Here is an 18,085-nt window from a genome sequence, read left to right as displayed (position 1 = left end):
CGAATCCAAACCCAAGGCTGTTGGGGGTGGCTTGGCTACTCCCGTTTGCCCTGGAGCCACCCTTTTTTAGTATTTTATATTTATTTTTAATTTAATTTTTTAATGTTTTTAATCATTTTAGTTTTTAAAATTTTTATTTTTTAATTATGTATATGGACATATGTCAACTTTTTAGGGGTGTTAACGTAAATTTTCGTCAATTTTTGGACGTAATTTAAATGGAGATACCATCTTCGTTTTTAACCATTATTGAGGTACCATCTGCGATACAAAATAAAACTGAGGAGGTAAAAAATAAAGTTGTTAAACCAAAAGGGCCAAAAAAATATTTAACAAAAAAAAAAAAAGTCATACTTATTGCAATACTTTTATATTTTTGAATCAATACTATTTATTTAGTATTATTTCCAACTAAAATGATGTGACAATAAAAATTGGAATAAATTTTTTTAACAAATGTTAATTCAAAGGTAGACTAACACTTTCAAGTCTTCATCTTAATAATAAGTCATAATTAAGAATATTGTCCACCGCCCCTATGGCATAAAAAAGAGCAAGAGATCCACTACAATATCATAGGCCCTTTATTGTTCATGCTATCAAATTAGACACTTTATTAGGAATTGGTGTTAAAATGATTAGAAGAAAAGTGAAATCCATAATATTATTGAAAAAATAAAATTACAAATTTGAATTAAAAAAAAAAAAAAAAAAAAAACTCAAGAATTCGACCAACCCAAGATGAAAAAAGGTAGGCAAACCACCCAGTTGGGATCTACATGCAGTCTTCTTTCTCTTTTCTAAGTCTACATGCAATCTTCTTTATTTTCCACGTGTGCTATATCTTTATCTTCTTTTTTAATCAATTATTATCTAATATGCACAATCCTAAATCAACCACAATTATATTAAATATATAATTAATCCGAAATCAGACGTCTAAAAGGACTTCATCTTCCTTTCCCTCTATAAATACTCGCCATCCCCACTACAATAAACCCATTACACAGAGATGGCCAGAGTCACAATATCTGTAAACTAGAGAATCTATCTGGGAGTAGGAGGTACATGGGTAATTTGCGGAGCTTGCTATGAGGGAGTTCGAAAGATAATCGATCCTCAGGCAAGTGAAAGTGTAGCGATTAGCGGTTATTAACTGTTTTTTAGAAATACCGTTATGTTTTAGACAGTTAACAATTTTTTAAAACTGCTTAAAAAACAATTATAAGGTTATAAACAGTTAGGAGTTGCGGGCCATTATAACCGCCCTTTGTACACCACCATTAAAAATAGTTTTTCAAAATATAAAGAAAATTGTCTTGGTGATGGTGGGATTGGGTTGGCTCCATACAAGACTGGTGGGTTCAAACCCAGTCCGACTAAAACCCATGGCTAAACGGGTCAAATATGAGAGAAAGTTTTAAAGCCGGATCCGAATGTAATCCTATTCGAAAACGGCGCAGAAAACAATAGAGACTTCCAAATCCAAAATAGTGTAACCGCCTTTCTTACTTCACTTCCCAACGCCTCTCTCTCTCTCTCTCTCTCTCTCTCTCTCTATATATCTATATATATAGCAAATCCCCCTCCACGACAAATCCTTTTAACTTCCCAGCAATCCCTGCAAATTAATTGTCAGCCATGATCAGCATCTCCGATTACCAAGAAGATCAACAATCTTCCTCCTTCACTTTCAATGCGGTTCTTGATCCATCAAACCCTCTTGGGTTCTTGGAATCTGCTTTCAACTTTGTCTCTCAGAATTCCAATCTGTTCAAGACAGAGTCTGCCGAGGAAAAAATCATGTCATTGGCTCATTCAATCAAGGAAAGAATCGAGGCTGAAGAGGCGGCTGAGAAGAAGAAGCGTTTGAAACAAGAAGCCAAGAAGAAGGCCGCTTACGAGAAAGAACAAGAGAAGCAGAAGAAACTTGTTCCAAACACAGGAAACTGCATGGATATGAAGAATTATTCGTGGGGTCAGTCTCTTCAAGAGGTCACCATCAACGTTCCAATCCCTCCCGGAACAAAATCCAGCGCCGTTTTGTGCGACATAAAGACGAATTATTTGAAGATTGGGCTTAAGGGTCAGCCACCAATTATCGACGGGGAGCTATATAAGGCGGTGATAGTTAACGAATGTTTTTGGAGTTTGGAAGATCGGAGGGAAATTTCTGTTCAGATGAGCAAGAGAGATCGGACAGAGTGGTGGAAGTCTTTGTTGAAGGGCCGTCTGGAGATTGATACCCAGAAAGTGGAGCCGACCAAGTTGTCTGACTTGGACATTGAAACTCGTACTGCCATGGGGAAGATGGTGTTCGATCTGAGACAAAAACAGTTGGGACGTCCGACCAGCGATGAGATTCAAAAGTAAGAGCTGCAGAAGCAATTCATGGCTCAGAATCCAACCATGATGGACTTCTCCAATATGGGTTTTTGAGGTTGGAAATATTTGGTTGCTGTTTTTATCGCTTAGTCTCGGATCCTGTTGAGCTACATCATGCAATGTCATGGATGTTTTTGCTATATTTTACCATATATTCAATTTTTGATTCACAATAGTAAATCTTCAATTTTTAGCAATATTTTACTATATATATATTCAAGTTTTGGATCAGCACCAATATACTTCTTATTAGTGTGTACAAGCAATAACTGTTAACCGCAATATACTTCTTATTAGTGTGTACAAGCGGTGACCGCTAACCGCAACTGCCAAAGACGAGCCGTTAGGCGGTTAGCGGTTATTCAAACAAATAATCGGCCGTTTTATAATTTTTTTTTATAATTTTATATATATATATATATGGTCTTTTAGGCTTTTTGAAATGTTTTGAGCCTCTTTGTGCCTATTTTTTAGGCTTATTTATAGTTTTTGATCAAAGTGTTCAAAAAACACAATGAATATGATGAAACTTATCCCAAACTCGTATTTAAAACGATACCGTTTTGAAGTTTAACACCAAAATTGCGTCTTTTTAATGTTCTATTTTTAATATAAAATATAAAAATTTATATTTATATTATTATATATAAGGGTAGATGGTTGACAGTTATTAACCGTTTTTTCCTACTCCTAAAATTACTAACCACTCTGCCCTAAGCGGTTAGTGATTTTTTATAACCACCTAGCGAAGTGGTTATATGGTTAGCGCGTAGCGGTTAAAAGTGGTTAGTGGTTGCGGTGCGCGCGGTTATAACCACCCTAGCTGTTTGTACACCCCTAACTCTTATTATGCTCATATACAACTAGATTGATATGCTATAAACTGATTTTCACTATCATATGATTCATACCATTTTAATTATGTGATAGTTATATAGCAATTTATTAAATAGCATTACTCTAATAAAAAATACAAGAGTACTTAATAGTGTGTATTGAACAGGTCAGTAAACAAGAACATCGCTCGCATCCATGTTGTTCCACAAATCCTATCCTAAGCAATTGTCTCTATTTGTTCCTCATAATTTGCACGGACATGTCATAGTCCTAAGTTCCTAACATACAATTCTTGAATAGAGAAATTGAATTCTGAACTTACCCCAACAATATATATATATATATATGGATTGTGGATTTCATTTCAATTTCATTCTCAACTCAAGTATGGATTTCAATTAAGAATTATGTTTCAAGAATTGAGAATATGCAACTTTATATTTCCCGCCATGCATGCGGAGTTTAACTTATATTAAATAGAAAAAGAGTTCATTAAATTAGAAAGAAAAGAGAGAAGAAACCCTACTTTGATCATATGAATTTTCAAAACTAACAATAATAAAAGTACAACTTTTTACAAGAAGAAAGGACTAAGCTGATAAATTTTGCATGCTAACTGTGGATCCGTCTATTTCATCAAAAGAAAAAAGAAAGATTCATGCTATTTATCCATCTTTTCCTTCTGTCATAATAAATAAATAAACATGAAATATTAAGAGGATTCAATCAAACAAGATTCTGCTGCTATGACAATTAAATAGATAAACTTGACAGCACCTACACAGGTTAACATCAGATACACAGATTTAAGGAATAAACTCTTTACAATAGCAAACATGCAACTTTTCAAAGAAGTCATTGATTAACAAAAGAGCCTTTTGTTTAGAGTCAACTGGCCAAACCTTGGATGCAGTATACAAAAACCATCAGGAGGTAACATTTGGTAATGACCCAAAACAAGGAAAGGTGCCCAAAATAACAACCTCAGACCAAAAACTGGTTATTCTAAGGTTCCAAAGTATCCAAGTATCTAACATTGAACAAATTCAGCAGCTTTCCTCAGACGAAGAGTAAAAATCCGACCCCAGGTCACTATTTTCTTCCACCAAAAAGAGAGGTTTTACTTCTTCTCGAAGTTCAAATTTTGCACACCTGTAAAGTTGTGTTAAAAGAACATAAGAGGGCCTGATCCTCTGTAAAAAAAGCTAAAACAAACAAATTATTCTTTAACAGATTAGTTTAAGAGCACTGATCCTCTTTGAAGATCAAGGCCCTTCTTAGTAGGCTGGAAGTAAACCCATCCTCCTAGTAGGTTTGTAGGGCACAAGAACAAGTAGTTGTTGTCTCCATTGAGAGTTAGGTGCAAGGAGCCAACTTAGCTCTGCACAAACCAATCATTACAAAAAAGGAAAATGGACCATTAATACCTACTAAATGGTATCTGCAACTTATTTGTCTGGGATTGTTAACACCTAAAATTTGCATGTTAGATGTGACAGCAACAATGTCACCATGTGGACAATAGATGAGGCAATTGCATGTACAGATTGATCATAAATCCTCATTTGAATCAATTCATGAAGCCAACCTTTTTCCCAGATGAAACCAGCAGTCCATTTTGCCTGATTATTTTTTCTGGATTTTCAACCATGACCTAGAGTCAGTTTAATCCTAGTGGTTCAGACTGATGGACTGATGGTGGAGAGGGAGTTCACCCTGAACTAAGAGAGAGCACAAAAGTAGATGTGAGAGTTTCAGAGTGAAAGAAAAACTGAAGATGAGAGTTTAGAGAAGGAAATTGCAAGAAAGAATATTGAATTCAACTGGTGATGCTGAACTTAAAGCAATTAGGATCGTTGTTCTTGAGAATCTAGGAGTCCTAGCTTGTGAGAACTCAAATTCAAAAAAGGAAAGCTTTAATGGCTGACACATGTTCCAAGCATAAGTTGAGCAAGCTCCATTGTGCCAAAGGTCCAAAACTCTACCAACAACTATGGTGTACCACTTTTCCAACCTTGCCCTACTCCATCAACATCTTACTATTTGACCTCCATCAGCTGCTTTGCTAATTCCTACCGAGTACCCAAACCTATCTTTCCCATGTCTCCACAGTAACCTCCACCAATGCAACAATGTTCCTGAACCCTCTGTCATTAATCAACTGATTTTTCATTTCCAGCTTACGGGTAACTTCTACTAAGCATTTTGATTTATAATTCTCAAAAAGTATAAAGATAAAATCCTCTTCACTGAGGCAAAAAAGAAATTTTGTGAGAGCTACTCCACCCTTACACAATCATGATAACTTCACACCCCAGAAGCACTTAGTTTACCTTTATAAAGTCAACTTTCCTGTCAATGCTACGAAGTTGAAAAATGCATATTATATAATTATAGATGCAATTTTTAAGCCAAGAAAGTATAATGAGACAGAAAAGCAACAGTTGGTTTTATTGCATACAAAATCAGAAAACAAAATGCACCTTAAAGTTTAATATGTCATGTAATTATGATCTTGAATAGTGCATGGTAACTTCATTCAATAAATCGATCAGGGGTTAAAGTAGATATGTTATGCAGAACAGCAAAATTTACCTTGATTTGACATTCAGCACCTCTACATTGTCTCCCATCACAGCATCCTTGAACGAACTGAAGCTTGGAATACAAACAGCAACCTCAAAGTTTGATTCACTTCCACGAACCTTAAAATACTTATGTTCTTTTCTTGATGGGTCATAATAAAGCAGGCAGTTGCGAGCATGGTACATCAGTATTGCTCCATTCTTAAACTTTCTCAATGGATGATATAAACCTTGAGGCCATCGTTGTTCATTCTCAGTATCAATAGAAAACACTTTAGTCCAAGATTCTGGGACACCATTCTCCTTCATCACCCATATGCGAATACGGCCAAACTCAGAAGCATCACATATGCAGAGATGACCATTTAAAACACCCATGCTTACGAGATCTATGTTCTTGTGACCAAAACTGTTATATTTATATGGGGGAGCTGGAATTAATTGGAATTGCTCGTTATAAACGTCAAAAGAAACAATTTTGGAATCCGCCTTCCTGAAATCAGGACGAAACCAATGAACTGCTCCATTCAGGTAGGTCGGAAATTTTACTCCATATAGCATGAAGGTAGTGGATTCCACCCTTCTCCACGATCTAGTCCCAAGCGTGTGTATCTCAGCCACCTTATCTTCATACTCTTTCCTGCCACTAACGGGATCACAAATCTGTTGAGTGAAAATTCTTATCACCTTATATTGTTTAGTTCTTGGACTAAAGCCCATAACAGAATCAATCTTCTCTCTAGGTTTCTCAGCTTTGCTTGCTTCTGGAAGTTTGATAAATTCTCCAGTCATTGGATTGCATACAACAACAGGGTTATTTTGTTTTGGTTCAGACAAGCAAAGCAACCCTTCACACATGTTCACTATGCCAAACTTGTGGTCTTTGAGGTCTTTTGAGGCAATGAAGCACTTCCTTCTCACTCCCCCTTTAGGATTAAGCTTCTCACTGGCATCATCTTTGCTGTTGAGTACCATCTTGGCATCACGTAATGGAAGCTTAACTTTGGTGTCAAGTTTCACGTTTACATGAAGGTCACACTGAGGGCAACCAGCATCACAAAAGGAACACCCCAAATCAAAATTGTCATGTTCAAGATCAACAAGGTGGATGGTTCTTGAAACAAGTTTAGGATCATTGGTTCGAATCATGAGACACGCACGTGCTTTTCTAGAGTACAACTTAGCAAATTGGGAACTGGATATATGCCTGCGCCAAGGTTTGCATACGCACCTGCAAATGAGAATTGTCTTCATGGGAAATTGAAGCAGAATTGTGAGAAACATGGGTTCTGGGAGATCTTCCCAGCCTCGAATTTCTTCATTGGCAACTTCTAGTGCTTCATTGTCGCCATTTTGGGCATCAGAGGCTGTTGAAGTTCTTTTTCTTTTCATGGCTATTACATACCAACATAGGTTGGAGGTAAGTAGGGAGCAAATTACACTATGAGTTTTTATATTGACAGTTTTAATTGATTATCCACCCAAATATAGACTAAAGCATTAATCAACAACCTTAACTCAAACTAAATTCCCTCACCCATTTGTTTCCGTTTTCTATTGGAAAGTGTTTTCATATGAAGTGAGTAGTAGTTACAAGGAAGAGAAAGACGGCGAAGAAGAGCTGAAAAAGAGTTTGAAAATAAAAGACCTTAAGAGTGAAATTGAGATCAAGTACAACTGCCTGTCTAATTTGCATTTGTGCTAGAGCAAGTAGGCCCTATAAAATACAATAAAAAAGAAAAAAAGACAAAAAAGAAAAGAGAAACTCAGAACCCCAGTGACCAAGTTCCAAGTTTTCTTTTTCTCTGATACATTATCTCAGCAACCAAACAGAACATACAAGTACATTTAGAAAACAACGAAAAAAATTGACCTATTTACTAGCTACTTTCCTCTCTTTCCACCCACCCACCCACCCCTTGTTTTTTCCTGCCGAAAAGGAAATTAATTTCAAGTGCATTTAGAAAACAATAGCGTTAGACATTTTCATTGCCTTCTCTTTCAACTTCAAAACATCAAAGATATTTGAGAAAAAACGGAACTAAAAAACTGGGGTTTAGTATTATATTATTATCTTAAAGTGCAGTCTTCAGCTGATTTTAACATCCCCATGCCATAATAATACAAAAGAATTAGATGGGCCAAAAACATTGCTTTATTACAACCATGCATGATTCACAAATAAAAAATAATTTTATTTATTTATTATTATTATTATTATTATTTTTTATGTAAGTAACTGTAAAGGTGTGAAATTCTGAATATATATATATATATATATATATATATATATATATATAGAGAGAGAGAGAGAGAGAGAGAGAGAGATGTAATAACAAATGGGTTGAGATAAAATAAGAGAAAAATACCTGAGTGAGAAATCTGTCACAGAGAAAGAGAGAGGCCGAAAACGATGTGTTAGCTTCTGGGCAGCGATTGCAAGAGATAAGCAGGAAAGTTGGGCGGGAAACTAAGGCGCCAACTAGTACTTGCCTCCAAAAAAAAAAAGAAAAACGCCCGAAGGAGTAATTAAAAAGTTTTTTATTGGGTTTTAAAACTTATTGTTGATAAAAATTTAATAGTAGTTTATCTTAAATTTAATGATAATTTTAAAATTTACATTATCTTTAAATGATATAAAAGTTCTACTTATAGCAATACTTTTATATTTTAAAGTAATTTTATTTAGTAGTATCGGTTGTCATATAACTCTAATGATTTGACAATGAAAATCAACAATCAAATTTATTTTACAAGTACTAATTCAAAGGCAGATTTTCACGAATTGAGATCTCCTCCAATTGAGGAGAAATTGAAGATTCTCTTATTGTTAATCGTGACCCTTCATTTTAAATTCAATGATCTATAAAATGTCAATTACTTTTGTATAACCGAGGTATTAAATGCTGGCTTTTGTTTTACCGAGGTTTAAGTAATTTTATAAACTATTAAATTTAAAATGAAGGGCCACGATTAACAATTGGAGAATCTTCTATTTCTCTTCAATTTGAGCGGATCCGGATCCGATTTCGCATCGTCAACTTAATAATAAGTCTTAATTAAAAATATTGTTTGCTGCACTATGACATAAAAACAAAGCTAGCTAAGAGATCCACGACATTATCGGAGGCTCCTCATGCTACAATCATATGTCAAAGTAGGCACTTTATTGGATCATAATCTATTGAAATTCTTAGGGAATTTTAGTTTCTAAAATTTTAGATATAAACGTTCATTTTTCATTCAAGAGTCATTGTTCTACCATGTATCTCATTATTAATAAAATAATAAACCTTTGGATGGAAAATGAAAAGCCTAAATCTGAAATTTCGAAAACTAAAATTTTCCTAAAAATTTAAGTTGATCTAGATCCCACTTTATTAAGAATTGGTGTCAAAATAACAGAAAACTAGAAGTCATTAATATTATTGAAAAAAATAATAATAAAATAAAATAATTGATTTATTTTTTATTTTATTTTTTAAAAAAAAAACATAAGAATTCGACCAAAAAAAAGATGAAAAAGGGTAGGAAAACCTCCCACGTGTGCTCTACATTACATGCAATCTTCTTTATTTTCCACCGAAAAAGAAGCTTATCTTTTATCTTCTTTTTTAATCTATTATAACTATCTAATAAGCACAATCCTAAATCTACCACAATTCCAATCACAATCCTAAATCAATCACAATTATATATATTAAATATATAATTAATCCAAAACCAGACGTCGAAAGGGACTTCATATTCCTTTCACTCTATAAATACGCGCCACCCCCTCTACAGCAGACCCATTACACAGAGATGGAGTGCAGTATCTGTAAATCAGAGAATCTGCCGGAGAGTGGGACTGTGGGAGTGGCACAACGGTAATTAATGGGGCTTGCTATGACGTTGTTCGGAAGCTAATCGATCTGATGCGAGAGGCAAGTGGAAGTGGAAGTGGTAGAACACCAAATTCGTCTCAGGTAAGCAGCTCTATCTACTTTATTTCATCGCTTGATTTCTTCCTATTTTCATGAAATTTAGTTCTTGATTTGATTCTCCGGATTTATATGATTTGATTAATTACCGTAAATTAAGATATTTAGTTTGTATTTAAAATTTAGGTTAATTACTTTGTAGAACCTAGGTTTTAGGTTTTTATTTTTATTTTTATTTTTTTCTATCTAGATTTCAATTAGTATCACAATGAATAATAATTCAATCTCTATCACTATTCCGTCAACCAAAGTAAAGAACGACCATGAGATGATTTCGGCCACCACTCAGGCTCGATGGCTGAACCACTCTTAAGGTTCTTAGGGTAGTTTGGCCACCTCTAATGGCTAAAAAGGAGTGGCCGAAACCACCCACTACCGCAGGGTAGTCGAAACCACCTCCATTGTAATCTATTAGTTTGACGAGACTACTAAACTGGTAGTCAAGTACCATGATAGGAAAAAATAAAATAAAAACTTGAAACCCTAGATACTAAAAAGTAATTAACCCTTAAAATTATTCAAATATGTGTAAAGCTTGAACATTGTAATCTATCTCGTTTTATTTTCTTTTATCTGCTTTTCATTTTATATTTCCATAGCATTATATTTTCATGTATTGATTAATGAGCAATCCTAAAGGAAAGAGTGTCGTGATTTTTAAAATTACAATTTGATTAAAATTTAAAAGTTTGAGAGAGACATTATCAATTGGGTGGTAGTTTAAAGATATGTGAACTTTACCATTAAATTTATTTCTTAACTTATTAGTACAAGTGGTGATTTAAAGTTTTTCTTACTTCTCATAAGTATTGCATACTTTTAACACATATGGCCATATCCGTTAATTTGATGGAAACCTTATTTAATTTATATGTGGAATATGTCTTTGGTGTTTCTCTTGTTTTCCATTTGATTTCATATAATGGGTCTCCCATGCCTGCACATAGAGCCATACCGGTTAGTCTCTCTCTCTTCTCATCACATATGTTGTGATTGGTTACTCTTATAATTATCAATTATCTCTATCACTATGATAAAAGGTATTAAAAAACTTTTGTTTCTAATGTTTTATTTTATTTAATATTCTTTCTTCAATGACGATTAAATTTTATATGGGCCAACTACATTAATGATATCATAAAAAAAATAATTTGTCCTCATAATAATTTTAATTTCCTATATTATCTTATAGGCAATAGAATCATCTCTCTTTAAGCGAGAGACGCGGCTCAACATGCCATGCCAGCGCGACCTGGTAGCCGTCTTTGAATTCATCCAATGCCCTGTTGCCTTATATATTGGTTAGATACCAAGAAGCACTTGCACCCAAGAACGCACTTCTATCTCTGCTCATAGCTAAATTGAGATTTGTTTCATAATGCTTTTGATATTATATAACACTTTAAATATTTCATCCACTGTCATTAATTGTGGTACTGTTCCAACTTTCGGAATAATGATGCAGAAAAATGAAATAATATTCCTTCTTTGAGGTTTTATATTTTAAGAGTTTCATTATTTTTGTAATTTAACAATGGGTTAATATTAGTTCAAAGTGAGTTAAAATATGATAAAAGCTAGTTAAGTGTAAAAGATGATTCGAGGTAATATAATAAAAGCTAAGGATTGGGATTCTTAAGAGATCCATACAAACAATGAGAATTAGTGAAATGGACATTGTCTGTCTGAGCTGTACGTCCATGATTATGAAAATTTGGTATTGTTAATTGGTTGCCTGAGCATGACTATGCGTATAAACATATTGAGACAGAAGGAAATCTCATGCACATAAGAAGGCAATAGATAGGTCTAGTCATATGCTTTTTTCAATGTTATTGGTGTACATTAAATTTTTATGGGAAATCCCTTCAAGGCAGCACTTTGTGTACCTACCTTTTTTTGACAAACCCCAGATCCATGCAAAACGTCCCTCTACACGGATCAAGTAAGACTTGAGTTTCGTCGGCGAGCACGACTTCAAGGAATTGGTTGCATTCAAGAGGATTCGAATTTTAAACCTGATGGAAATGCCATCAAGACCAAAGTCTTTATCAATTGATTCAACCCGTTGAAGTTTATTGGCAAACATTAATTTTTTTTTTTTTTTTTTTTTTTTACTGTTTTCCCCTTTCTTCATGAGAAAGGGCTGGAAAATTCTCGAATTGAACCTTGGCTAGGGGAAATATTCCTATGTGGAATGATATAGGAAATGATCTCAATGAAAAGAGTAAGGAAATAGAAGAAGATGCTGGAAAATTCCAAACAAATTTTTTAAAGCATGACAAGTTACATGGATATATGAAATACCAATTGTGAGTAATTTATGAAACTTAAAAAACAAACGATAAAAGCCATGTTGAAAAGATATTAGATACCCCTGTTTCCATTTTCGAACAATGTCAATTTGATTTTGTTGAGCTCAGCAAGCACTTCTTTGATAGCAATTCTTTCGCCTGGTAACTCCGCCGAGCATCTTAAGCCTAATTCAATGATGGATAGAAGAATACTTTGCATGACAATTACATCTCTTCCAGATTCTATTCTTAGTAAACCGCTATCAACGACTTCCATCATTTTGTCGGGAAGTGATGCATTTATCCATTGTCTCAAAGTCAATTCTCCAGCAAACATGTTGTTGGTGGGTTTCTTCCTTGTGATTATCTCCAACAATATTATACCATAGCTGTAAATGTCACCTTTGATGGATACTTTTCCTTCCGAACCATACTCTATCAAAACTCACAATTTTCAATAATACCTTAAATTAGTAATCCACATATCCCAACCAAAAAATTAAATAAATAAAAGCTTTAAATATACCCACAGACAAATATACCTATATCATGTTTACATACACAAACCATTTTGAAGAAGAATTATAATTACGTTATGAACAATTTTTGATGCGAGTCCATATGATTTGATCTTTGTTGTTGGGAAAATTTGTTAGGCCTAAAGCATCACAAGGGCAGTTTTCTTTTCTTTTCTTTTCTGTGTAATTATTTATATAAATAAAAATAGCTTGAAGTTGAATTCATTTGTATTGGCTGAGGAGGCAAATCAAGACAACTAATCAACTTTTCCTATCAATTTTAGAGAAACTGATTCTCACTAGCTATAAGAATTTGTATAAAGTAAGTGGATATAAGAAAAGCCAAACCAAAACAGTGTTTGCATTTACGAGTAGAAAATTGAAAGTTACACTAAATGATAATATTAAATTAATTCGCATTAACCTAGTGAGCAAAAAAGCATATAACACAATTGTTTTTGTAGCCACTATTGGATAGTTAGCCTTTTAGTAATGGAATAAGTAGAAGTAAACTCATGTACCTGGTGCAATATACCCAAGTGTACCAAGAGTTTTGGTTTGTGTCTCATCCTTGTTTTTGACTAAAATCTTTGCAATGCCGAAGTCACCCACATGTGCAACCATGTCTTCGTCTAGAAGGATATTGTTAGGCTTCAAATCACAGTGCACCACAGATTCTAATTGACAGTGATGGAGATAATCCAACGCTGATGCAACATCAATCATAATGTTTACTCTTTGAAGAAGATTCAAACAATAATTAAAAGAGTATAACCACTTTTCAAGGCTGCCATTCGACATGTACTGAAGTACCAAAGCTCTAAATTCAGGATTAGAGCAAGTACTTATGACTTTAACAAGATTCCTATGTCGGACTGCCCGCAATACCTCGCATTCTGTATCAAAACTTTTAAAAGCACCAACCAATTGCAAATTTAAAACTTTGACAGCAACAATTCTTCTGTCAAATAGTATTCCTTTGTATACAGAACCAAAACCTCCAACTCCAAGTAAGTTACTTTCACAAAAATTGTTTGTCCCTTGGCAAAGCTCTTGATATGATATCATCCTATGCTCCAACACAGGCAATGTAGGAAGTAAACTTGGAACCCGCATATTACTTTCTCGGTGTCTTCTCAGCATATAAATTACTGCTACAAAGATTATGATTGAAGCAATGGCAGGAAGAAAATATTTGAGCAAAATTTGTTTCACCCTTAATCTTTTGGAGCTTGGAGTTGGACAAGGTGGAACTTTGAAAGTTAGATTCCCACAAAGTGCACTATTTTCTAAAAATGATTCAGCTGTGAAGTTCGCAAAAGGCCCACTTGATGGAATCTCTCCTGATAACTCATTGAAAGAAACATTTAAATATTTGAGATATGAAAGTTTTCAAGAGACTTAGGAATTACACCAGAGAGATGATTGTATGAAAGGTTTAACATATCCAATCCTCTCAAATTTCCAAAAGATTGTGGAATGTTTCCTTGAAATGAGTTCATTGAGAAGTCAAGATACCTTAGGCTTTGAAAAGCTCCAATGATACTTGGAATATTTCCAGTAATTTGGTTCCTAGACAAATCCACATGTTCAATAGTATCTGACTTTTTCATGTCTGGAGACAAATATCCAACAAGGGAATTCATTGATAGATCCAAGGATAATATACTTTCAAGGCTCCATAAGTTTAATGGTATTGATGATTCCAATCTGTTAGAACTAAGGTTTAGCTTTTGCAGATGACTAAGATTTCCAATGCAATTTGGGATGGATCCAGAGATTTTGTTATTGGAGGTAGATAACTCTCCCAAATTCCTCAGCTGACATAATTCTTCTGGAATAAATCCTTCAATTTTGTTATTTTCAAGATTCAATCTTTGTAAGTTTTCCAATCTCCCCAATGTTGATGGTATGTTTCCTATCAAACTATTACCACCCAAACTAAGCAAGGTCAAGCCTTTTAAGGAACCAATTCCCATAGGAATATGACCCTTTATTTGGCTTTGAAAAGCATCAATGGTGTTAAGAGAAACTGAAAAGTTTCCAATGGATTCTGAAATAGTAATATCCAAGGGATTGTAAGATATCCGCAATTCTTCCAAAAATCTGCAATTAGATAAAGATGAAAGGAAACTATACTTTTGATCTCCAGGCTCCTCTCTCAGCTGATTATCATTTAGAAAAAGTTTTTCGAGATATTTTAAGTCTCCAAGACTTTTGGGTATTGGTCCAGTGAGCAAGTTTCCAGAAAGACCCAAGTCAATGAGCGCGGAACAATTTGAAAGATGTGATGGGATTCGACCACTAATTTTGTTGGAAGAAATAATTAGAAACTGAAGGTTAGGGCAAAAAAGCTCGGTATCTAATGGAAGATTTCCAAAAAAGGAATTATCCGCCAAGGAGATTGCCATTAGAGTGGAAATATTGAAAATTTGTTGGGGTATTTCCCCCGAGAGATAATTCCCTTCAAGCTCCAATATCATAATATTTGAAGACGCCATAAATCACTCGGAATACTTCCTTGAATTTGGTTAACGTCAATTGTAAACTCATATAACCTCGACAAATTACTTATGATAGCAGGTATAGTACCAGTTAAGTTGTTACCTCCAAGAGATAGGCTTTCAAGCTTTTCTAAACTCCCAAAACTTTGCGGAATACTCCCATCCAACTTATTGTTCCCCAGATTTAAGTATACAAGTTCTTTGCAGTAATTCATCTGTGAAGGAAGTCGACCGGTGAACTCATTGTACGAAAGATAAAGTCTTTGAAGATTAGGACAATGGCTGCAAGGATCCATTGGAAGAGTTCCTGAGATGAAATTTCTGGAAAGATAAATCTTGGTTAAAGAAGATGCATTAAAGATGGCAAAAGGAAGTGGACCAGTAAATTTGTTGCTTCTCAAATTCAACATTTGTAACGAGGACATATTGCTGAGAGACGATGGAATAGAACCCACAAGACGGTTCATGCTAAGATCTATTTCTTGAAGCTTCCAGCAATTGGGTAGAGTTGGAGGGATACTACCTTCCAACGAGTTGGACGACAGTTGGAGTATTTTCAAGCGATGCAAACGACTGATCTCATGGGGCACAAAATCAACAAAATTGTTGTTAGAAAGATCAATCGAGACCAGGAAGGAAAGGTTACCAACATGAGGAGAAATAGTGCCTTGAAGACCCATGTAGGAAAGGTTCAAAGCTGTGACTCTTTGCCTGCGCCGGCTGCATGAGACACCAATCCAATTGCAAAAGTTGTTTCTTGTAGACCAGTTTCCGGCCAAGACGGTGCCGTTTGGACCGGAACTCACGAGTTCAGATTTGAAGGCAAGGAGAGCTGATTCATCGGTAAAGTTGGTTGAAGTTTGGACCATTAAAAGCATGCATGAGTGCACTAAAATGAAAGCTAAGAGCAGGGGAATGGATGGCCTTTCAATTATCGTCATGAGTACTGTGCACAAGAGGGGGATAGATCATGAAAGGAAAGGATGTTGTGGAGGTTAATATCCATTGTATCATAAGCTTAATTGGTTTGTGAGATTATTTTCCACATTCTCATCTCTAATTCCATGGTCCAAAATTCCTCTCCTCTCCTGTCAACATAAATGAGATAAAGTGGTCAAAGTTATCAGCCCTTTTTTTGGAGTTTTAATGTTCTCCCGAGTAATATTTGGAAAATATATATATTATTGGAGAAATCCAGTATTTTTTTTTTTCTTAAAATGCAGGAAAAAAAAAAAAAAAAAACTGTTTCAAAATGTTAATTTGTCTAAAGAAAGGAAAAGGAAGTTTTAATTTATAATTTTTGACAATGAGAAAAATGAATTTCAGTAATTCTACACAAAAAAAATTGCTTCTCTTGCCCTGATGCTGATGGTCAAAAGGGTGCATTGACGATGGCATTTGTTTTCCATTTAGTCATGTGTGTGGAAATTTCCTCTTCCCCTAGTCCTCTCCTGGTGAGGGCCAACGGCCACCCATCCATCCCTATACACTAGAAAACAATTTTTTTCTTATTGGAAATTTCTGATATAGTGTCTGACACGGCAGAAAATTTTTCTGACGGTCACCATTTTTCTGACGTGTGTTGACTGTCAGAAGCATAAGGGTCAAAAAAAAAAAAAAAAAAAATTCCTGACGTGTTAGTGGGTTGAATGTCAGAATTTTCTGACGTTTTATGGTATCACACGTTAGAAATATTTTCTGGCATGACAAATAGTAGCACGTCAGAAAATTCTGACGTGGTACTAGTGCCACGTCAGAAAACATTCTGACATGGCATTTCTACCACGTCAGAATTTTTCTGACGTGTCACTATTCACGCATCAGAAAATAATTTTATAACATTTTAAAATTTACACGTCAGAAAATTTCTGACGTGACAATAAAATATGTACTGTAGCTATGTTAGAAAATGCTATTTTTTTTGTAGTGAAACTGGAGGATGATGGGATGGCCACTCTATTTACCTCTTACCCCTTTTTATTTATTTTATTTTATTTTTAAATTTTAGAAAGAAAATATATAAACTTAGTTTTATTAATGGGATTGTTCAGGAAAAAAAAAAAAAATTGATTAGTGATAGACACTCTGTAAATTGTAATACATGAACATCACCTCATATTTGATTAATGGTCAAAGACTCAAAAGGATGCATTGATGGCACTTGCTTTCCATTAATTTAGTCGTGTGTGAGGAAATTTCTTCTTCCCCTAGTCCACCGCTAGCGAGCGCGACTCATTTTGTGGGGCACATTAACGGAATTATTTTGGAAGGAAGTTGATAGTATTGACTCATTTGTTATTTTTGTATACCATGGAGAATTATCAGAATATTTTATACCGCAGAAAGCTTACCGTAAATCAGTGTAATCATGTGAAGTGATTTTGCATTTTTTTTCTATTTTTTCTTTCTTGGCTTTTATTATTATTATTATTATTAGGGGAAATATCCTTTCTCCCATGAACTACCACGCGATTACCATTTATCCCCATCAACTACTAACTTTACATTACGACTTCATCAAACTACTATTTCGTTATCAAAACCTCCATTCCGTCAGTCAAAGTCGTTAAGTCGGACGGTCAACGTGTGAACAGTGATGTGAATAGTATGGTCAACATGTGAATAGTATCATGAACAATACAATCAACGTGTAAACAGTGTCATGAATAGTATGTTGACAATTACCGTGTGAATAGTATCATGAATAGTACGTTGACAATCAATGTGTGAACAGTGTCATAAATAGTACATTGACCGTCCAACTTAACGGCATTGGCTGACGGAATGAGAGTTTTGGTAATGAAATGATAGTTTGATGGAGTCATAATGTAAAATTCGTAGTTAATGGGGAAAAATAGTCATCGCGTAGTAGTTCATGGGGGAAAATGATAATTTCCCCTTATTTTTAATGTATTCAAGTGGCGGTATTCATGCCCAAGAGTATCCCAAAGAGAGTGGCTTCTTTTCATCTCGATCACC

General features: G+C 34.6%; 1 protein-coding gene, 1 long non-coding RNA gene and 2 pseudogenes across 3 annotated transcripts; 2 read left to right on the top strand and 2 right to left on the bottom strand.

Annotated features, from left to right (window-relative positions):
- The first annotated feature begins 1,641 nt into the window (after window positions 1-1,641).
- Window positions 1,642-2,439, top strand: LOC132174070 (protein BOBBER 1 pseudogene; annotated as a pseudogene).
- Window positions 2,440-3,980: 1,541 nt separating this feature from the next.
- LOC132176537 (F-box protein At3g07870-like) lies at window positions 3,981-8,208 on the bottom strand. Its single transcript, XM_059588775.2, has 3 exons — window positions 8,177-8,208; window positions 5,818-7,201; window positions 3,981-4,374 (listed from the first exon to the last, which is right to left on the bottom strand). Exons 2-3 carry the CDS (start codon window positions 7,197-7,199, stop codon window positions 4,269-4,271), a joined length of 1,488 nt encoding a protein of 495 aa, XP_059444758.2. The 5' UTR covers window positions 7,200-7,201; window positions 8,177-8,208; the 3' UTR covers window positions 3,981-4,268.
- A 1,334-nt stretch (window positions 8,209-9,542) lies between these two features.
- Window positions 9,543-11,277, top strand: LOC148587032 (uncharacterized). The gene is made up of 2 exons (XR_015911806.1): window positions 9,543-9,775; window positions 10,983-11,277. It is a non-coding gene; the product is annotated as an uncharacterized LOC148587032 (long non-coding RNA).
- A 766-nt stretch (window positions 11,278-12,043) lies between these two features.
- LOC132175729 (uncharacterized) lies at window positions 12,044-16,057 on the bottom strand (annotated as a pseudogene). Its single transcript, XR_015911715.1, has 2 exons — window positions 13,124-16,057; window positions 12,044-12,519 (listed from the first exon to the last, which is right to left on the bottom strand). The product of XR_015911715.1 is annotated as an uncharacterized LOC132175729 (transcript).
- Window positions 16,058-18,085: the final 2,028 nt, after the last annotated feature.

Source organism: Corylus avellana, chromosome 3 (genome assembly GCF_965113065.1).
Source record: "Corylus avellana chromosome 3, dhCorAvel1.hap1.2, whole genome shotgun sequence".
NCBI lineage: Eukaryota > Viridiplantae > Streptophyta > Magnoliopsida > Fagales > Betulaceae > Corylus > Corylus avellana.
This window is presented reverse-complemented; position numbering and strand designations above follow the sequence as displayed.

Bases quoted from the DNA above. Each gene is read 5' to 3' on its own strand.
- LOC132176537 (XM_059588775.2), bottom strand. From the start codon at position 7,199: ATGAAAAGAAAAAGAACTTCAACAGCCTCTGATGCCCAAAATGGCGAC. The intron at 4,375-5,817 runs GTAAATTTTGCT...ACAACTTTACAG, and splicing joins GTGCTGAATGTCAAATCAAG to GTGTGCAAAATTTGAACTTC.